The 23,035-nt window shown below is 42.6% G+C and overlaps 1 protein-coding gene across 3 annotated transcripts in view; it reads left to right on the top strand.

Annotated features, from left to right (window-relative positions):
* Positions 1-9,995, top strand: part of NTRC (NADPH-dependent thioredoxin reductase C) — an 84,577-nt gene extending 74,582 nt beyond the window's left edge. The window contains exons 6-11 of one of the 3 annotated variants that reach the window (XM_086525925.1): positions 7,892-7,999; positions 8,099-8,185; positions 8,987-9,091; positions 9,174-9,304; positions 9,434-9,510; positions 9,643-9,995. In XM_086525925.1, coding sequence (XP_086382051.1) covers positions 7,892-7,999; positions 8,099-8,185; positions 8,987-9,091; positions 9,174-9,304; positions 9,434-9,494 — 492 coding nt within the window. In that variant the 3' untranslated portion in view covers positions 9,495-9,510; positions 9,643-9,995. Of the gene's footprint in view, positions 1-7,891; positions 8,000-8,098; positions 8,186-8,986; positions 9,092-9,173; positions 9,305-9,433; positions 9,532-9,642 lie in introns of all 3 variants that reach the window. The other 2 variants (XM_086525926.1, XM_086525924.1) reach the window with 2 other exon arrangements.
* Positions 9,996-23,035: the final 13,040 nt, after the last annotated feature.

Raw genomic sequence — 23,035 nt, 5'->3', positions numbered from 1 at the left:
TTTCAGCCCGGAAAACGCAGATTTCAGCATCTGCGTTTTCAGCGCGTCGTCGTCGCATCGTCGTCGTCGACATCGTCTCCAACATAGAGTCAGAATTCAACTGATAAAGATTTGCAGATTTCAGCCATTAGCGTTTTCAGATTTCAGCCCGTCTCGTCGTCATCCTCATCGTCGGCGACATCGTTGGCAAGTCCAAGCATTGTAGAGATTTGTGTAATCATAAGTAGAACGCTCTCGCCATAGAGAGTGGGGCCTTCCGAGGAGGGTTTTACAACGTCTCTGGTGTCGTATTCTCTTCTCTCTCTATCTCTCAGTCTCATGCACTTCACGCACAGTGTCCATTCACTTTGTTTGTGTTCATCGCACTCTCTCATTAAGAACGGAAGGCTCTGCCTTCCATAAGAACAACAAGAACCTTGAGCATAGTTTTGATCACTCATCTTGAGCAAAGTTCAAACATTCATTCCGCTGCACCTTACAAAGTATCTCCTCGCTTTCCTCCACTTCGGGTTGCTCATCTGGCTCCCCATCATCGAGCACATCGCCTTTAGAAGGCTTCAAGAGACTCACATGAAAAGCATTGTGAATTCTCCCAAGTATCGGGCAGCTTAAGTCTAAAGGAGACATCATTTATCTTTTCTTTTATCTGGAAAGGTCCGCAGTATCTCATGCTAAGCTTTGGAAAAAGCCGCTCCTTTTCTCTTTTTCTCTCTCACGCGTGCCTTCTCAAATCGTAACAACACCCAATCGTCTTCCTTTAATTTCAAATCGGGACGGTGTCGACCAATTGCATTCTCGTGTCTTTCCTGAGATTTTACTAAAGCCTCCCGGACCTTGGCAAAAGCAGTGTCCCAAGTCCCTCGTGTACTGATCGGCTTCAAAAATCTTATCTTTCGTGCTTAGAAAGGGTGGAACCTTCGTAGCACCTTCAATAATCTTAAATGGCGCCTTCCCCGTCGAAGAGTGGATCGTGTTATTGTAGGCAAATTCCACCAAGGGCAAAAACTTTTTCCGTTGAGTCTTGTAATCAGAAATGTAAGACTTCAGTAAATCCAGTATGACTGAATTTGCAATCTCAGATTGCCTATCTGTCTGCGGGTGGAAAGATGACGAGAACTGCAACCGTGTGCCAATGTTCTTTCAAATAGGCTTCCAAAACAAACTCGTGAATCGGGGATCTCTGTCAGAGACTATTGTCTCAGGCATGCCATGTAATCCGAATATCTGGGTAATGAACAATCTCACTAAATGATCCGGCTTGACTGTTTTCTTCACTGGAATGAAGCAAGCGTGCTTGCTAAATCTGTTAATAACAGTCCAGATACCATCGTGCCCACTCTGTGTCTTTGGGAGATCAAGAATGAAATCCAATGCAATACTTTCCCAGGGGCGGGTGGAAATAAGTAAAGGCTGTAACAATCCTTGTGCTTTATGCCTGTCAAACTTGACCTTCTAGCATACCAAGCAACTGCGTACAAAATCGTCCGTGTCCTTCTTGAGTCTCGGCCAAAAGAAGTATAGCTCCACACCTTTCAAGGTGGTGTCAATGCCGCGATGACCCGTAAATGGTGGAGAGTGACATTCGGCTAGAACCTTTTCTCTCAACGGTTGTGTAACGCACAACATCGTTTTCTACATCAAGTAGCTATCCCGAATGGAACATCCCGCTACTACCTCCCCATTTTGTATTAGAGTGAACACATCTGAAAAATCTGGATTTGCGCCGTATGGATCAACCATGTCCTCGAAGCTTCTATGATGAATCGCGGAAATAGCCAAGACTAACGGCTTCCGAGACAAAGCATCTGCCAACAAGTTCTTCTGTCCCTGCACATGGACAATCTCGAACTGTGACAAGATGTTAGCCAACCGCATCTGCTTTTCTGAAAGCTGCTCCTGTGACAAGAAGTAGCGTAAACTCTGCTGATTGGTGAAGACCGTAAAATCGGCTCCGCGTAGGTAATGCCGCCACTGAGTAAGGGCATGGATTACTGCCAAAAGCTCTTTCTCATCAATCTGTGCTGTGAATTCTGGCCTTGAAAACAATCGTCTCTCATAGGCAATGACATGGCCTTCTTGCATTAAGACCGCACCCAGAGTACGACCACAAGCATCACAATATACTTCGAATGACTTTTGCCAATCTGGCAAAGTCAAAACTGGTCCCGAAGTCAATTTCTCTTTTAAAGTCTGAAAGGCAATCACCTTTGTGGGTCCCTATGAGAAAGGGACTCCTTTTTGTATCAAGATATGCAAAGGGGAAGCAAACTTTCTAATGAACCGCGGGTAGTAAGAACATAAGCCCAAGAAGCTTTTGACTTCATGGACGGGTCTCAATCTTGGCCGGGTCCATCTGCACTCCTGCTGCTGAGACGATGTGTCCCAGAAAGCGTATCTCTGATAAGAAAAATTCACTCCTCTTGGCATTGATTACCAACTTGTGATCTAGCAATGCCTGAAAGACCTCTAGCAGATGTTGTCTATGTTCTGCCCCATCCTTGGAGAAGACTATAATATCATCAAAGAAAGTGCCAACAAAAAATCTGTACTCTGTGCATCATCCGGTTAAAAGTCGCTTGAGCATGGATAAGGCCAAAAGACACGAAGCTCGTCCGAAAAGTTGTCTTGTAGACATCTCTTGGCGCGATTCGGATCTGATGATATCCGCTCTTCAAATCGATCCTGCTAAAACAAGAGAATCCCTATAGTCGGTCCAAAATATCATCGATCCTGGGAATCGGAAATCTGATCTTGATGGTGATTTTATATTGAGAGCTCTATAATCAATGCACATTCTCCAAGATCTGTCTTTCTGTATAACCAACAACACCGGAGAGCAGTAAGGTGAAGTGCTCGGTTGGATAAGACCCTTTTCCATGAGGTCTTTCACTTGGTTCATAATCTCTTTATTTTGGGCTCGGCCCACACGGTAAGGTGGCCGGTTCGGTGGTGTGCTTCCAGGTATCAGATCAATAGTATGATCCTCAAGACGAGCTGGTGGCAACTGGCCTGGCAGGCCCTCAGAAAAGAAATCGGCATGAGTGTGGAGAAAATCTTAGCGTTCTTTATCAAGGTTAGACATAGTTTTTTTATGTTCATCATTCAACTCTTTCAAAAAGATTGAGTAAACAAACAGACTGGATTTCATTAATTTCAAAACCGCCGAAGCCGATACAATAGGGACAAACAATGGGCCCTTTTCATTTGTCAATGTCGCTTTCTTCGCTTGATAATCGACCACGGCTTTGTTCTTATGGTAGCAAGGGACTCCTAGAAGGACATCACAACCTTCCAAGGGCATTGTTTAGAAGTCCTCGTGGCCCAAATACCCCTGACAATGCAATCGAAGTTTGCCAATGAGAGGTGTAATGTCCACGTCCCGTCTGAATGCCGCTAGAACTGCCTCTGCTTGTGGTCCCATCCGCTCCGGTGTAATCTCGAGCCGCACCGCCAATTCAGGTGAAATGAAGTTGGCCTTGGCTCCTCCATCAAAGAAAATCAGGACTTCTTGATCTCTCATTTTGCTCCAAGTTTGGCAAAGTTCTGTACTTTTATCAATCGTGCTTGGGTCAGTACCCATGCAATCTGGAACCAGTCCTTCTTTCATCTTGCCTTTTCTACCACGTTCCTTAGCTGCTCTCGAACTCTCTGGTCTGTCTTCATTGTGTTCTTGCTGTGCCTTTTTCGGGCACTTCGCGGAGACGTGCCCATGTTTCCCTTATCCAAAACACTTCCCTCTATGATGTAGTTGGCCCTCTCTCGAAGAGTGAGCCGGGGTCGTGAATCCTTGTCTTTCTTTTCTTGGTAACACTCTCTTTCTACTTTCATTGTTAGAAGTCTGTTGGGTTGTCTGAGTCAAGATCTCATCAGTGTGGTAAGTCAAATTACCCGAATGTATCGCCGTTTTGCATGACCCAAGCAGTAGTCTGGGATCTCTGTAGAAAGTCTGCAGCAAAACCGCTCAATCTGTTCTTTAAACGAGACCTTCTTAAATGAAGAGGCTGGTAGAAAAGAGCTCCAAAATTCTCGTAATAAGCGTCCAGAGAATCTCCCTTGGTCATCCAAAGATGATTCCAAGCAGTTCGTATATCTCGTTCGTACTCTCGAGTCAGCCAAGAAGAAATAAAAAGCCTTTTGAATTTCAACCATTTAACTAGAGATTGCTTTCTCAGTAGAAGGGTGGACCACCATGTTCGAGCATTTCCCTTGAAGAAAGATGTAGTCCTCCTAATCTTGGAGTGCTCTGAGTTATGCCCTTCAAAGAAAGCTATGTCAAACTGTTGTATGAAGGCCAAAGCCCTCGGAGCATCTCGGAATCCGAAAAAAGAATCAAACTTAATTGACCGTCCACCTTCTTTGAATTCTCTTACTTTCTTGCTTTTATCTTCGAGGAAGTCATATTGGTTGGTTTTATAAAAATGCTCCTTCTTTGCGTAAAACATGTGATCGTCGGAGTCCGAAGTATCCGAGGATGGGTCCTCTGTAGAATTGTCAGAAACTGGGCGAAATTTAGGCTTCTTTGCCTTTTTCTTGCCCTTTCCGAAGCTTTGCTTTTTGCCCTTTTCTGTCTTCTTCGCTCGAGGCAGAAAAGCTAGAAGAATTGATAGAAAAAGAAGAAGAAGAAGAACTGGGTAGTCCTTCCAATTGTACACGCTTCTTCTGCTTTCTTGCCGATGCAAAAGTAGATCGACGACCCAAATAATCCGGGAAGTCAGTTCCTTTCTTCTGCTTTTTGTCGTGCTTTTTGGCTTCATTGTTCGTGTCTAAAAGCCTGCTGATCTATGTTTAAACCACCTCTTCTAATTCTTGCTATGTAAACATCGTTGTAGAAGGAGGTTTCTTGAGTGCCGGTTTGATGGGTGTCTCTGTGGCCTTCTGCCACTGGGCGTGCACTTCTTCGAAGGATTGTTGAGTCAAAAATTTTGCAAATTTTGGATCCTTCGCAATGTTAATCATCACCTTTGTTGCATCGTCAACCAATTGTCGACGTTCCATCTCTTCAATCTCAGCTTGAGTAGGCCGTGGGCCGTACTCTTCCTCTGTTTGCTCATGAGAATCTTCTTCGTGATCTCCTCCCGCATTCCCAGATGCAGAAGAAGTCGACTTATCTCTGTTGGAATCCATAAGTGTCGCGAGAAAAGGATTGGATTTCCCCGTAGAAGAGAAATCGGCCGCGCTCTGATACCACTGTAACAAACTTGGACACCCCAAGTCAAGATTCTACCACAACACAACAGAGATTCACTTCAAAATAGTTCACAATTCACAATTAAGTCTACACGGCCCGGCGTAGTTCCGTGCCTAGAGATATTGGCCCCAAAGACTGGCGCCCCTTTCAGTATTTCTTTTTGTATTAATCTGTGTTCAAAGAACAAGAGAGTGGGTAGGTGCTCACTCTAAGACTCTGCGTCCAAATGCTCTGAGAAGTGAGGCCTAGCCCACTTATTTATTGATACAAGGGATGCCCGAAAGCAGAGCCCCAAAAGCATTCAACTTTAAAAGCTTTTAAAAATAAAGCAACTGGCCCAAAAGCTGCTATAAAAACAGCTAGCGCAATTTCAGGGCTTCCGTACGCTGCCACGCCATCAGCAGGCTACGCAAAAGTTGTTTTCCGTACAACTCGCCACATTAGCCTGTCTCAACGGGTGTTGCGCCGCAAAATCTGGAAATGCCGTACGATCTACCATGTTTACAGCCTAGCTGCTAGTCTGTGTGTATCCAGGTCTGTTGCCACGTCATCCATTTGTGACTGCAATGTTCTTGGAACGTTGCTTCCGTTGCTTCAACTCCTCTACATCCACATTCTCAACATTCTTTGTTTGAGTCATAGCTTGCATGAGAGAGGAATTAGGAGCCACATTGTTACTGCATACATCAACCAAAGACTTGTTTGTGCATACATTTTTCATGTCACATACATCGTGGCTCATGGTGTCAAATTTCTCCTCTTCCAATACAATGGTCATGCTCTACTTTGCTTATGCGCTCCTTCAAAGCATTCAAGTCCGCAAGAGAGCGTTTACATTCTTTGACTTCCTCTTTAAGTTGCATCAAACGTGTTGTTTGCATCTCAAGTGTCCTCTTGAGATTCTCATTCTCAACCACAAGAACCCTTAGCGTGTCATTCTCCATTGCAAGTGCCCCTAAGTCTTCACTTTGTTTGTTTACGTTCTCTTGCAATAATACGAGGTATGCCATCATCATGGTTTCCGAGAGAGAGAGAGAGAGAGAGAGAGAGAGAGAGAGAGAGAGAGAGAGAGAGAGAGAGAGATTTTAACGTCTAATTTGGCAAGCCTCACATACGCCTGATGAGGAGCGTATCGCTGGTAAACCCTCCACCATAGAGGTCCTAGCAGCCTGTTGAAGCTGCTGATAGCATAGATGTCTAACTCGTGCATGCCATAGAGAAGAAGACTCCGTGGTCCGAGATAGAAGAGCAGTGAGGCGGTATAGAGAACCATCGCGCTCACCTCGCGTTCATGGATAGTACCTGTCGTAGAATGAGAACTGGTCACTGTACCAGTCCCAAAGTGTATGTCAGCTCCTTGAGAGTCCAAGCTCGACATAGAGAGGAGGCTGAAGGCCATGTGCGGAACGTAAAGCGCCTCCACTGAACTGAACTTTGGGTCTGAGGTAGAACGAAAGAGGGTAATCTGGCTTGTGCTAGACATTGGAATCTCATGGTTGTCACATATACTGAAGGTCTTTCTGTGAGTCTCCGTGACAGAGCTAAATCAAGACTGTTGGGGAGTCATGTGAGTGGTGGCTCCACTGTCAACAACCCAAGTACCTGACTACGATGTAGCAAGAGCGTGGTCCGTCGTCGCGACAAGAGCGGTCCCCGTCGTCTTGTGAGAGGCTATAACTGCAGTCGAGGCTGTTTGTTTCTCCTTGTTGGACTCGTCTTGCTTCTTCTTTTTGCATTCTGATTCTCTGTGCCCTTTCTTGTGGCAGTGGTAACATACGATGTCCTTGTTGTTGTTCTTCTTCTTCATTCTTCTTCTTGTTACCTTTACCTTTCATGTTGCCTCCTATCAAAGCTCCTTCCACATCAGGAAGGAAGTTTCCAAAGAGGATCATGCACACCCATTGTGGAAACGGATTCTTGACCAAAGTGAGGAGGCCTCGTTTTCCAAAGAGACCACACTTGAACGGGAGTTGTACAACATCCAGTTCAAGGATTTCAACTCACTCGATGGGTTGACCCGCCGCATGCGGGAACTCTTGGATGACCATGCCTCTGCCGGGGGCAACATCACCTCGGCACGCATGACTGGCCTTTTACTAAAACACTGCTCATTCTCACAAGTTGCATCTTCACCCTCATCTTTGTCACCAGCTGCTCTCTCTCTCCTATTCCTCCAGTACCTCTGGCTGTCCGATTTTACTAGTTGGCAGGCATCTGAAGACACCGGCTTAGGTCGAAGTGCCTATCTTTTAGAGGCGCCTAACATCTTCTCTCCCCTTAGCTTGCCAGGGCACTTTTTACTCTCTTTAGGAGAGATTTTTACCCTGACCTTCCGTTTTCCCCGTTTGGGCATGTGCCTAGTTGTATCTAGTTTTACAGTTTTCAGATTGAAGCCTACGGGCCTGCTATGTAAATAGAGATGTACTTGCACTCAGAATAGGCACCACTTGGGCAAGGCAGCTAAGGTTGGGTCTGGGAACCCCTACCCGCAGGGTCTTCTGTGGCTTGACGCGTCAGCAGTTTGACTGAGAGAGAGAGAGAGAGAGAGAGAGAGAGAGAGAGAGAGAGAGAGAGAGAGAGAGAGAGAGAGAGAGGCAATGGCTATATATAATTGAGCTGTTTATTTCATTCGGAGACTGGCATTTAGGGTTGGCTTTTAATCCAAATCTATTACCAAATGTTTTTTTCCCTCGTGGCAAGTAGGATCCAGAGTGGAGACAGGCTGTAACAGCAGCTGGGTCAGGCTGCATGGCAGCATTGGCGGCAGAGCGGTATCTCGCCAAGAATAATCTACTTGTTGAATTTCACCAGGTTAAAAATTGATTGTGCTTTACTGGAGAACAAAGAAGTTTATTGCCTGATTCATTGTCACCACAAGTATCCTCATTCCATAAATTACTCGCATTGCAGCCGAAGTTAGAGGTGACAAAGAAACAATTGACTCCTGAGGATGTAAATATGGGATTCGACATCACCTTGTCAAAACATAAAGGACAGGTAAACAGCTGCATATAGGCCGCACCCATATTGTTATCTGTTGCATTTACTTGGTGCTTGCTTAATTCTTTTTTTTTGCAATGGTTTTAATTGACAAGGCTGATAGCAAGGTTGCAGATATCTTTTGAGGACCATGATATTGTTTGGGATTAGTTCTGCTTTGGTGCTGGAAGACTGATGCTATATTCACATAGATCCACATGTCCTTCCATTCACAAGGGGGATTTGTCCTTGTTAAAAGTTTAGCCATTAAACATAGTTGGGAAAGGGCGGCATTGTGTTTAATGGGAAGGGCCACATACTGTCAAGCAACAGCCGCTGTGGTAAGGAGATGGGCTGCATGGCTGAACTGAGGAAAGAGTGGCGAAGATATGCATCTTCGGTCCTCCCACTGTTGCTAGGAGGACACCTGCAATTGGGTATTAAAGGGCAAGAACCCTTCCAAAGTGTGACACCAGAAGACGGCATACATGTCTAATGTTTAGTCGCATCTAACCAGATTTCCAGGCGCAAATTTTTAGAGGCTATCAGTGTCCCTCCTTGAAGCTTTGCATTATTTCAAAAGCTACCGGCCGTCCGACATTTTATCGGTCATCATAAACAAATATCAAGTTTTGGATGGCTACTACCAGTCTCGATTGCAATGTTATGGTCACTCTGGACACAAACCAGATTCAGTTTCTGGATTTCTCATCTTTGAGAAATTATGTAGGCATGTAATGCATTGCCAGGGTTTGAGTGATTCCAACTTTCTGAGTCCATTAACTTATACTGAATAGCATTTATCTTTGTATTTTGCAGTACGCTCTTCGCAAGCTCTATCATGAGAGTCCTCGCTTGTTAATAGTTCTATATACATCTCCGACTTGTGGGCCTTGCAGAACGCTGAAGCCAATGCTTAGTAAAGTAGGGGCCTCTCTAGTTCTTGTAGTCACAAAGAAAGCTTTGTGGACTAGATTAAGCTAAATGCGTCTCCTGATGGTTCTAGGTGATGGACGAGTTTGAGCAGGATCTACACTTTGTGGAAATTGATATTGAAGAAGACCCAGAGATAGCTGAAGCAGCGGGCATCATGGGAACGCCTTGTGTCCAGTTCTTCAAGCAAAAAGAGATGCTCAAGTACGTGGGTTTTCATTTTGTTTAGTGTAGGGAGGTACTCTTGCGTATACGTCGAAAATGTCGCACTTTTCTAACTCGTGTCTCAAGAAACTGGTGAAAGTATCATGTTTTCTTTTTCTGAAACTGCAGGTCAATGTCAGGAGTCAAGATGAAGAAAGATTATCGAGAGATCATCGAAGCAAACACGTGAAGATCTTTCATTTTGTGTACTTGTGACGCTTTTTCTGGTGAATTCGTCTCCCTGCCCAACAACGAGAAAACATCACCAACAACGTTCACTCTTTGTTTCTCAAGAAAAGTGATATGAGTGTAATGTTCCCCTTTTTCTGAAACTGCAGATCAACGTCAGGTAGCACGATGAAAAAAGATTCTCGAGAGGTTATCGAATCCAAGAAGTGAAGATCTTATTGTCTTGTTTACTTGATGACGCTTATTCTGGTGAATTCGTCTCCCTGCCAAACAATGACAAATTCTTTAGGCAAGCTGATGGGGTACCACTAAACGTTGTCTTAAAGCATATTAAGACACATTATTGATTTACATCATGTAGTAAAAATATGGCACCCCTGCCAATGTACTATCATACTTGGCTGCGGCTCATATTTCTTGCAGGGAGCAGCATTGAAAATACAGAGCCTTCTTGTAAGAAATCACTATTAAAATTTAATTGATTGTTATGCTTGCAATACTATTGATCCGTGCACTTTAGCTCCTCTGTACGTTTTACCATTTTTGTCAACAGGTCCAGTCTCAATCGACTCCTATTCAATCATTCAAGACCCCTTGTTGAAAAGAGGGATTCCCACGCCAAAAAGCTAAATCTAAAAACACAACTGTGTTCAATTAGCTGTGTCACATGGGTCACACAGTTGTTAGTAAATCATATTGAAGTGAATGCAACCACTGTTATGTCACTAGGGTGACGGCGATGAGCGGATTTGTACGCAAATCTGCATTAAAAAAATCACTTCAATCAAGTCGTGGTACCTTAAGCTCATTATGTTTTGAGCATTGCCTCTTTTGTAATGGCATTGCCTTTTGGACAACTGTTTAGAAGGTGTAGGGAATGGTCACTCCCTGTAATACTGCTCCCGCTGCATGGTGATCAGCGGAGCTGGCCTTCACAATTGGTGGGGGGGGAGTGGGGCCAACTGAATTTATGGACTGCAGGGAGTGCTGACAGTGAGCTCAGCGGAACAAATTCTGCACGCTGAGTTGGCAGAAATTCCTGCTGCTGACTTGGCGCAAGATGCTTGGATTATGTTGGATTTCCTTCCCACTGCTGGCATCTGTCACCTGCAGGCTGGATTATGCAGAAGAAAGTTCACGAGGTAGACTACCCTGATCGGCTGCCCTGCGACCCCGACTGTGAAAATGATAGCATTGCATGCATGGGCAAACATATTATTGGATATTGGGGGACCGATGAAGTATTTTTTATCTCAGAAATATCTGTGCACTGAGCCAATCCTGAATAACCTTGTCTTGTGAAATTTTCAAGGAAAAGAAGGCTACTCCTTTGTTTGATTCAATAAATTATCTTATAGGGATATAATTACTCCACTTGATAACATGATCTGGGATATTTTTAATTGCTTATTGAGTGAGGGCTAACAGGTTTTTTTTGTATCAAGGAGATAGTAGCATACTACCAAGACCCATGCAACAATTCAGGGGATGATCACCCTTCTCGCCACCCTGTACATTCTATCTTTGCTCCTTCATTTCGATTGTTACAAAAGATGTATAGACATCTTTCCTCGTCTTAGGTGATCTTTTATTCATTTCATTTTGGCCTTTTGTAGAGGTTAATAGTGCATCCTCTCTCTCTCTCTCTCCTTCCTCTTTTTCTTCTAATGCTTGCACTTCTTTATGGGCTTAAAGTTTGGGGTGTTAGCTTTAGTGTCCACTTAGAGATTGAAAATGTCTGAAGCATGAGGTAAAGGTACAAACACCTTACGTGCTCCAGTTGTGATTACTTACCATTGGGGTTATGGCATGAAGAGAGTTGTGGGTGCATGACCAAGATACATCAAAGCTTGCCACATAACATCCTAGAATTTCATGGAAGACAAGTAACAAAGCTCAAAGACTCTTGAGAAACAAAATATCGAGCTCTTGATGGATGTAAGATGTCAAGGAAGTGATTTGTGTAAGATTGCGGGGGACTGGACCATGCAACTCTCCACCCAACCGTGCCATATATAGACTCCTAGCCCCTAAATATAGCACCCCTTGACCGCATGTCCGTCTTGGCCCTTGCCTTGCCCTTGGCCTGACATTACTCCCCCCTTGGAGAAGCGTTTTCGTCCTCGAAAACACAAGTGGTAGTATCTTCGTAAGAACACTGATGTTTTCCTTATTGGCATCTTCTACACGGGCCAATTGTCCATATGACTGATACCTGGTGCAGTGAGGAGGTTCAATGAAACCAAGAGCAACATCTTGATTTTCAACATTGTTGTCCTTTTGCAACCACTCGTATCTAAATGGTAACTCATGTGAGTATCTTGAAAAGCTCATAGCTACTAAAAGATAAAATAGGGAGTGTCCTCATGTCAGACTTCTGAACATTTTGAAACACACAGAACCACATGTCCACTCCTAACAAAGGTTACATGTCAACATACTCTGTCAGCACACCTACTAAGTCCTTGACTTATGAAACTATCGGTATCCAACCCCACCACAACAGGTGTTCAAAGTTGAAAACCTAACCTAAGCAAATTCTAGAATAAGGAGAGAATCACCTATTCAGAATGCATTGTGCTAACGTATGCTCTTAGCAGATCCTTTAGCACGGTTTACTAACGTATGCGCTTAGCATATCCTTTAGTACTAAATAGAATACTTGTCAGCTGTCTATCCAACGTGGGATGAATAACAGCAGTAAGAGTGAGGTACTTTCCCCAACCACTTACAGACAGTCTTTCACGATCGACGACAAACTATGACTCAATCATTGAGTATCCAGCCATATACTCGATATAGAATGGAGACAACCAACTAGGTTGAAGGTAGATTGGAGGTTCTAGCATCCAATCACTAACATCCATACTCAGCGATCACCTTGTATGGTAGGGTGTAAACTCATACGAAATTTGCAAGAGAGATTGCACTAGCAATGCAAAAGGGTGCAAAAAGAATAAAGTCCATGGATTTGTATGCCGCTCCAAATAAATTTGTGTTAAACATTAAGGCCCATAACACTTAGTGTGCATGCATTTAACACAAACATATCCAAGCCGCAATTCCATGACGAGATTTTTCACGATACTTACGTGAAAATCTTGCAACAAAGTTGGACCATAATAGAATGTGACAACCTGGTCACACCTAGGAACCAACCATGAGACCTTCTCATGAACGTAGCATACTTTGCAACAAAAGTTGGACCATAATAGAATGTGACAACCCGGTCACACCTAGGACCAACCATGAGACATTCTCATGAACGTAGCATACTTTGCTATATGTAGAAACGACCCTCCGTTAAGGTGGTTTCACAGCACTTGTAATCACAACAAGTCTGTGCTTAGTATCCGACAATTTTTGGCCACTGAAATTGTTCCTGATACTGTGTGCGTCAATTGGTTTAATGAACGGATGCGACCAGTACCTAGGGACTTCGTCGCGACACATCATTTCGAATTGGGCGCCAGTGTCAGTCCCAGAGACTCATATTCTCCACATGTGGAATATGTCTTAAGTAAGAATGCCAGGAAAAGTGATATCCATCAAGTACGAGCTGTACTTGTGTGTGGAGGAACTACAAACACTCTGCGACGCGAGTGAGAGGGACCCTCATTATCATGCTCCACACTGGCTAAACCAAACTCCTTGAGTTCTTAGACCATGTTGTATCCCATGTGACAACATGTGCCAAATCAAACCCTACAAGTAGGTTCGTAACAGCATAAGGCAAAAAGGTAGATTGGACACTTGGCCCAAAATACTTTGTGCCGACATGCCCTTGGCATGGCTCTGTAACATTCAAGCGTACTTATATGTCTTAAAAAAAAACAAGCAAAGTATACAAAAAATGGAATAACACTAAATTAATAGATGCGTACCTGGAGGTTTGAATGGAATGTTCACTTACCAGTATTCAAACGGAGAGGAGCACATCTCCTACCTGAAAAACAAACAGCATTGCATTGGGAACCGTGGGTGTTTCCTTCGCAATCCAACCCCTTTGGTTAAAATCTACGTAGTCAAACCCCTTGGTAAGACCCTTTGTAGAAACTGCTCAACTAGGAGGTAATGGCAACCAACATAGTTAACCGTGTACATAATGATTGGAATCAACTTCAAAAGTTGAGTTTGTCCGCTACCGCATGGTAGATTGCGGAATTCTTTCCTTGAAAGTTTAACTGAGAGAGATCAAACTGTGATCCTCAATGCAGATCAAACTGTGATCCTCAATGCAGATCAACTATGATCCTCAATGCCTATGGGGTGATGTAGCAGTCACCCGTCGGGTCGTACCCCAAAACAATATGTCCATAGACACTCTGTAGTGCTATAGAGAGAGCAGGAAATCCACACAAGTGAACTGCCTAGCTCGTGTGGACAGCCATGCTGCACCACTGATTGTTGCATATATACTTCCTTATAGAGATCAACTGCTGTGAGTTGAAGATTATCAAAAACTCAGCTTGAGTGTCGCACTGAAAACATGTAGTGCAAAAATGACACCTTAAACATCCGTAATGACAAGACTCTTGCTTGTGCATTAACGTCGATGTATACTTCCCTGGGTAGATCTGTTCAATCTTGAAAACAATCACCCCAAAGAATGCCAATAGTTGGGTCTTACCCTTGGCCTGACAATGGCTCTTAGCCGATGTGGCTCATAGCCCTTATGAAAATTAGTGTTCAATGGACGAACCGATGAAGACTAATTTGAGTAGCATCGTAGCCACGTGGTAGCTGAGAGTTAGAGCACCTTGGCTCAGGCTGACTCACGAGCAAAACACGTATCAAAAGCTTCTTAGAAGATTTTTCATTTTTCCCTTAAAGAGAGGGAGAGAGAGAAGAAGAACACGCTGGGACACAACCACATTTTGACCTACTTGCCTTGCAGGGTCGTGATTGTATGAAAATGACTTAGCATTGGCACTTTGCCTATGAAATAAGTTCTAGATTTAGTTCCTTTTAGTGTTGTTGGGTGTTGATAGCAACCAACTAGCAGGTTCAACAATCCATCACTTAGTCTGTCCTTCACAGAGTTGCGAGGGTGATAGCGGAAGCATAATGCATAAAGTGGTGGAATCCATGCCACCTGCGTAGCATGCCTTGCATGCAAAAACTTAAGCCCTTGGCTACTATAACGGTCTCAAGCGTGAGAACCAAAACCATAAGTGCCTTGCACAATCTAAACTGGTCGGAATTCTGTGAGGTGATATTCCCTACTTTGCCAGTTTTTGCAAACTTGTGTGCCACGGCCCTTGATGACAAGTCATTGGGAAGTTCCTTGGCACAAGGGAGAAGCTGTGCTTCATGTAAAATTGCCAAAGCACTTTGCTTTGCACAATGACAGTAATTGCCAAGTAAAGTGTAAACATGGAAAAATAATAAGAACATAAAATTGGCTAACCTGGTCGTTGCGGTCACCCGTTGACTCAAAAGTCCGTGGAACAAAACTCGCTTAAAATGGCTCGTAGCCATATCTGCTGCACGGATAGGAGCTGTTGGATGTAAATATACATCCCTTGTATGATATACGCTCGTCTGTCACGTAATGAAATAAGCTGGAAGCATTTTGCCAAATCCTTCCCAAGTTTGTATGCTCATAGCATAAGCCGAACGTGGGAATTTTCCATGCAATATACCTGGCTTGAAGCCTTGCTTCGCATAAAGAATGTTGTGATACTAGACGACGAAGTCGGCTGTTGAGACACAGATATCATGACAAAAAGCATTGACCTTGTCGAGTGATTTCAATTGAAAATAACCAGTCTTGTGTGGCAAACATCCCCTGTCCGCTTCGAGAACAGTGACACGAAGTCGGCCATGCCGAGCAACATGCCCCCCCCGCATCAAGTCTAGCAGTAGGATGTGCCAATCTCCTTGAGATTCTAAAGCATCGCGAATTTGCTATGCTTTTGCATCAAAGTCAACCGTTGAGAAGCCGTGCTTCAGAGCCAAGTGCTTGGGATTCAAGCAGTGCTTGATTCGAGTGTCCTAAGCAATACACAGCCTTGCTGTTAGAAACATCATAACCATGTCATACTCAAGCCAATATGAGAAGGAAGCCTTGCTGCACATGAGTTCTTATGTAGTTCTGATGCGGGGAGCCACCAGTTACGCTTGCCAGTTGACAATGGCATTCACAGCTTACTCGACCATGTCGAATTGTACTCATGGAAAGTATGTACCTTGTACCTGCTTGGTTGGGCTATGGTAGTCCCGATAATTTGTAAATGGAGTTCTGCTCCCAGGATTGCTTAGAAAACTCATTTAAGCACGCTGATTGAGAATGGGAAGATCCTGTTGTTGCCTAATTTCAACAATAAACAACAACTAGCCGAGGAGCCATGTCCTAACAAACTTGTTTTACAACTTCGTGAAAGTGTAATCAGCGGTTGGCCTTGCCAAATATTTGCATCTTAAATGCCACAGGCCTTGCCTGTACCAATATGGCATAAGCCTTGCCTGACCCGAAGGAGCAAACATGGCCGAGGATCAAAAATTTCCAAACCAAAACTGGGAATTTGATATCTATAACTGTAGACCCGAACATGCTCAAATTGCTCCATGCTTTGCTTGTGGTGCGTATAATGCAGATAAATCTGCGAGATTCAAAGAAGTTATCATTGAATATATTAAAGTCGACTTGCTTACCAACTCGTAGAAATCCAGGTTGAACAGCGTAAATCCTTTGTTGTCAACATCCGGCATGTATGTTGGCTCGTAACCCTTGTGCATGTCTTGACGACAACTTCCATGTCTTGCATAAATCTTGTGGGAGTTCGAAGAAAAGCTACTGCTTACCTTGTGACGTACTCACCGCGACCTTGATCCGATCTCAGTGAGTGGCATTATGTCTTGCAGGGTTCGTGTATGCGGTCCTGAGAAAATTTTGCAATTTGTTTCTTGCTGCATGCAAGCTAGCCCACGCATGTCATCTTTGTTCAAAAACGCACCAGCCTGTTGAGAGGTCATATGCCCATGCGACAAGGGGGGGACCTTGGCCCGTGGGCAACATCCTCTAATTCAATTTAATTGCCCAAGGCCTTTGGCCTTAGGGCATCTTGATGTGAAACCAGCGAACTCGCTGGGCGATGGAGTTCTCCACAGAGCCGCCGTGAGAGAGAAAGGGAGGTCGGGCTCCGCGCGTTGCTCGGATGCACCCTCAGCTGAGTCGGGTTTGCTCCGGCTCCGCCTCGCGCTCCCAACTAGGCTGACCATGAGCGATTTGGAGCCTGTCGATGAGCCATCTCCTCCCGCCTCAAGAGGCCTTGCACACGCCGCTTGCGTCTCGGCCCAGCCTTCCCCGCCTGTGGAGAAGCCCTTCCCACGGCCATGCACTGTCGGCTTGTCCACGACCGGAGAGAGAGAGAGAGAGAGAGAGAGAGAGAGAGAGAGAGAGAGAGAGAGAGAGAGAGAGAGAGAGAGAGAGAGAGAGAGAGAGAGAGAGAGAGAATGCCATGCTTCCCCCCTCCATAGCTCCCTGCTGCCTCCTCCTCTCCCCTGAGCTCTAATACCAGTGTAAGACTGCGGGGGACTGGACCATGCAACTCTCCACCCAACCATGCCATATATAGACTCCTAGCCCCTAAATATAGCGCCCCTTGACCGCATGTCCGTTTTGGCCCTTGGCCCTGCCCTTGGCCTGACAATTTGGACAATGGAATGCAACACATTTTTGTCATGATTCATCACTTGACCCTACAACAAATGAGGCTTTCCTACTATATCAATCTATCACGACATGGTAAAAAATATGAAGGCTCATCCTTTATGCATTAACACTAGTTCGGTACCAAAGTAGGACATTTAATTCTCCTCCTTTTACAAATTTAAATTAAATGTTACTTGCGTATTTCAAAAAATCCTTTTGATATGCTCAGCTACAACATCTTCTTAAAATATAACCTTGCATTTTGGAAGCTATCATGATTAAGAACTATACTCATTAAGTGGACCACTATAAGACTATGATTGATGCTTTGAAGAAATCAATTTTATAAGCTTAAGAAAGAATGAAGAGACCTTGTAGAAAATTGTACATGATTTTTCACCATTGGACTATAGATAATTGCAAGTTTCACGTGCAAAAAAATTTACTTGAGAGTATATAAAATAATGTGAATTTCTACGTGTTTGATATGGCCAATTCAAGCATATCATTGTATACAAAGAAAAATATATTTTTCAAGTATTTGTGAGTCTTAGAAAGTGATACATTGCTTACTCTCTCCATTGAGGATTCAAGGTGGTACGTAGAAGAACTTTGATAAGCAACAATCATTGGATGATTTTAAATATTCAGAACTACGCATGAGAAAACTTTGATATTATAATTCTTGAGATATTAAAGCATTCAAAACGTCAAATAACTTTTCACATACATCAACTACTTGTGTCAAAGTACATGGTATGCACATAATTGGGACACCTAAAACCTTGGTTTTAATGTTATTGTGGACTCCTCAAGATTTTCAAGAGATTTTGCACAATAGAAAAATTCAAGCTAGGGTTCAAGCAATGAGATTTAAGTGAGTTAGGAAACCAAAAAAATACACAGTTTCTTGGTTTGAACATATTAAGTCATTTTTAGTTGTCAAACTGCACTAGAGTAACTCCAATTTCATGAGAGAACCTTTGGAAGGTCAAAATTATGCACTTACTTGGCACATGCTCAAGTATATAGTTTTGTCTATAACTTACATGTCACTTGGAAACTAATCCTTGAAGGGTATTTCATTTTTTTGTAACACTAAGTACTAACACTCGGCTTTTATAAACATAAAAAAGGTCATCTCTACAAAAAGATATAAGCATTCAATGATTTGTTTTGGCAAAATAGCTCAAATTTTACTAAAATTAACTACTTAGAACTTACCATAGTTTTCTCCATAGGTTTTGTATTTTAAGATGGAGAAAAATCCAATGTTTTCTGTCTCTCATAAACAACCTATGGTAGAAGCAAGGTGTAGAAAACATGTTTCTAGCTTGAAAAATAAATTGGCAAAACATGATAGGAAAACATAACACTTTAGTGTCTTAGGCCACTTGAATGTCCAATTACAGAACTAGTGCTAAACCACCCACATTGCCCACAATTTCAAAAGCATGTTCTTCTTTTAGAGGAGATCGTACTAACCCATACATGCTTGTGCCTATCACCTTATCCGTTATAATTGTGTATGCACACTATGCCCCTTGCAAGTTTGACGGTATGAGCAAACTTGAGTGCTCGACTTTTGATCATGCTTAGCTCAAACTACTCTCTATATACCTTTCTCTCCCTACCATTTTGTAGATTCTGAATTTCCACCCTCATAACCATAGTCCTCAAGCATTGACATTCATCGGCGACAATTATCGGATGCTTGAGTAAAGGATCAGCTCAACATAGAGCGTGTGGCATGTTTCATTTTGTCCCACAGGGCCCATATTTGATCTTTGAGGATGATAATACAATCTTCTATCTATCTCTATTGTGCATTGTTTGCAAGCACACATTTTGTGCACACACCGCTACATCAGGTTTCTTTGTCAAAGTTGGCATGTCCGATTGGTCACTATTGACGTATTGCTTGGGTTATGGCTATACGATGGGGCCACGTTTAGCATTAACTAACTAATTCCTAGCATCCTCTGCCATATCGGAGTCCCATCCTGTCACACACACACACACACACACACACACACACACACACACACACACACACACACACACACACACACACACACACACACACACACACACACACCTTTGCGTGTACCTAGAACTTCTAGTCTCCCCACGTTAGCTTGGGGACCTTGCCACGAAAACTCGGCATAAATTAGTATAGGAATGATCCCGTATGTTGAGTGCCAAAAGTAACTTCATTACCCATGTGATCTTCTTCATGCCAAGATATTCCCTCTCCTTTCTCACTTTGAGTAAACATGGTGGCTGCCTAAGGATCATGGTGATGATGTGCATCCTCGCTTACCCTATTAAAAAGAACAGGTGAATCCCCCTCGCGAGTTCACTTAGTCCATTTTTCATTGCATATGTGAGTGTTAAATTGTCTCTGCATGGAGAGTGTGAGTGTTGAACTGTCTCTACGTGGAGAGTGCTTACTGTCGTCATGACTAAAAACAAAGGAAACAAGGTGGAGGAGGTGTTGACTCCATCACAGGTAGTCAGAATCTCATCTTAAGATTGTGTTTGCCAAACAAGAATTTGTAATCACTTTCTGCATTTTTTGTCTCGTTTGAGACGTGCATATGGTTTTTGAATATTAATTTGTTATTCTTGAACACCCAAGTGGGTATGGTTACCCTGTGTGGGGCCTATAGTTGTGTTCGATCCCAAACTACTTTTAATGTTTATGGGCTACTCTTTTTGGAACATGCACATATTAAAAAATGTCATGATCACTAAATATTGAAGTACCCTATTTAGGGGAATATTGTACTCTGTTTAAGGAGGTTCCCCATATAGAGGAACGTGTGCATATGGTATTCCTTGGAATTCTTGTGTATTGTGTTTATTTGTCGAATCACTATATTCAACGACATGACACCCCTTGCATAGGGACTAACGTGTAATCTCCTTACTGCCCCGTGTAGGGTCTGCACATAAAACCAGTCTGTATTTTTTCTTTTATTTGTAATTGACAGAGCCCATGGTAATCTTTAGTATGCACGAATTGATTCACTAATTAGAAAACTTGTATAGTGGTATTGTGTTTATGGTGATGGTAACCCTATACCATGATCCAAACATACTTTATTGATGTGGTTGCCTTCAAGGCGCATTGAAGTGACCTTTTGTTCTGCCATAAATAATGTTGAGGTTATTGATGTACTTTGCATGGTTTGCAACATGGTAGATGCTTGGTTTACCATGGTTGAGAAGGCCTTGGATGGCTCACCAAATCATCACCATAGTGTTTGGCTACGTATTGGAAGGGGATTGGACTACTCTACCATAAAGGCAAAAATGCTTTCTTTCTTTGTTGGGGGGTATACTGCTCCAATTATGGATACATTCAGATGATTCTTGGGTGCTAAGTTTGTAGGAGGCTATATGGAAATGGTCTAGGTTTGAACCAAATATTGTGTGGGAAGTTTAAGGGTCACTTCAAAGCCTTTGTGGCATCAAGAGTGTTAAACAAAAAAGGGCTTAGCATACTTTTGGAAAGACATTATTGGGGTAATTAAGCTATATAGGTTAGCAAACATAGGATATAAAGCCCGATGATTAACTTAAAACTAGGCTTGTGTTGCAAGCCTCAAAAGGTCTTGGATGAACTACCTCGAACTCAAGGAATTTTGTTTCAGACTCCAAGATAGAAGTATTTTCTGGGAATTCTACTCGATTATTAATTCTTAGTCTAGAGTCATTTACTAGAAACTCTATTAATTTTTTCTTTGTAAAGGATACAAATAGAATTTAAAAGAAAGAAGAAGAATAAGAAACAATCTTAAATGTATACTATTTAAACATTATAAATTTAAGAATGTGGGTGACATCAATAACAAGTAGAGAGTTTGTTGAGGCCTTCAAAACGCATAAAGGACTAATGAATAGTTGTGTGAGGATCTCTCTCTTTCTCATTTCTGGTTTCATGTTGTTCAAAGGAACATAGAGGATCTTCAACCGTAGACAAAACTCAATTTTTAAAAATCAAATCTCCGATTTACCTCTCTTGTACTAGATCTGCAAAAAGTCTTGGACTATAGTACATAAACCCTTTACTTTCCTTTGTCAAATGTCATTTGTAATAGTTATTATGTTCTACTATGGGTATTTTAGTCTATATCAAACAAGCCCCCCCCCCCCCCTTCCCCCCCACACACACACAAACAAACATGCATGCGCGTGCACACACAATTCTCTCTCTCTCTCTCTCTCTCTCTCTCTCTCTCTCACACACACACACACACACACACACACACACACAAACACACACACATACTTTGTTCATTGACTAAAGATGTGTTAGCAGCAAGCTAACTCAAATACCATTTTTGGAGCTCTCAGTGTAAAAACACTTATTATTTTTGATAAATCGGGAATATTGTAACTCCTATTTTTTGGGTAAATTTTATAATTGATGAGCCGGGGCTACAAGCTTCCAGATTGTATCAACCTGTCATTACCTATCTTTAGTTAGAGCTACCAGATTATTAGTTTTGACCACCAAAAACCTTGGCTAAGGTTTAAAAGCCAATTTTTGTAAGTTATTATTAAGTTTTGGAAAATAAAATATACAACGTGAGCTAACGGCGTTCACTTCTCTCCTTCTCGTGCTTCCTACTCCCTCTCCGGTTGTTACATTTCAGTCGCGTTTGTTGCATTGCAACCGGAGGTAAGAGCTCTACGCATTGACGTAAACACTTCACGGTATTTCGTAGCTTTTGGCGTAGCCGACCCGCGGCCTAATTTCATCATAAGTAGAAATTTACACTTCAAAATAAAAAACTAAGCATAGACGGGATATTGGGGCATCATTGAGCATTTAGGTGTATTCTGGGTCGAAAACGACTAGGTCAAAAATCCACTGCTGTTAATGATTGCGATTTTGGAACTTGACCTAAAGTGGGATTTAAGACCATAAGCATGTGTGCTTAGGTATTATATACATGTCCTAGAAGTTTCGTTACGTTTGGATGTCATTTGATGCTGTAATGGATGTGATTTGTTTGTCGATGAGCGATTGGCTTTTGTTGATTTCAATCACTTGAGTGTAGCTTGAGTTAGATGCGAGTTGTTTGTTGTTTTCCGAGAGATTGACAACCTCTTGTAGCCTCTATGTACTAGTCGAGTCAACTTCATTCCATGGATTGACAATAAAATCGTGGTTCTCGCTAAATCTACAATAAGATAGGAGTGAGGTTAGACACCCGTCCCACATTTGGCACCGTTGCCGGGGATAGGAGAGACCTAAACTAGAAAAAAACACGAGCGTCTTGTGAAGTTATACTTTAACTTCCTCTAGGATCTTCTAGAGTAAAAAATTTCTTTTGGAAACCGTATAGCTTAAGATTGTCGTCTTTTGTTGTATAGAGGTAGCTTGCAAGTAATCGTACTTGTCGAGTGCCTTTAGGATCGTAGGATTGTAGAACTAGATTAGGATTTTGAGAATGATTGATGGACGAGACAAGTCTTAAGATCAATGCTCATAAAATCATAAAAAACAAGAAAACGAGTGTTTGTGAACACTTTCCACAACCCCATTGCATGAGAACCTAGGAGTAGGGTAAGTAGGATCCGAGGTGGATTTCAGAACATTGCTCTCTCCGAAAGAATCATCGTGAGTTGTTATTTGAAGTTGCAGAATTTCAGATGTACAGCTAGAAATAGCATGAAAAGACTCCAGATCACTCAATCTGACTGAAGAGTATGCTTGAAAGTTGTATAAACAAGTGGGTAAGTTCAAGGACACTTTGAGGTAAAAATTTCAAGAGTTTGCAAAAACTCAGATTATTTACTTTTTTTTGATATTTTAGGTCAAATTAAGTTTTGACTTGATTCTTAGGCTTAAAATAACTCATGAAATGACT

Source organism: Adiantum capillus-veneris, chromosome 12, assembly GCF_014529385.1.
Source record: "Adiantum capillus-veneris isolate H3 chromosome 12, ASM1452938v2, whole genome shotgun sequence".
Lineage (NCBI taxonomy): Eukaryota > Viridiplantae > Streptophyta > Polypodiopsida > Polypodiales > Pteridaceae > Adiantum > Adiantum capillus-veneris.
This window is presented reverse-complemented; position numbering and strand designations above follow the sequence as displayed.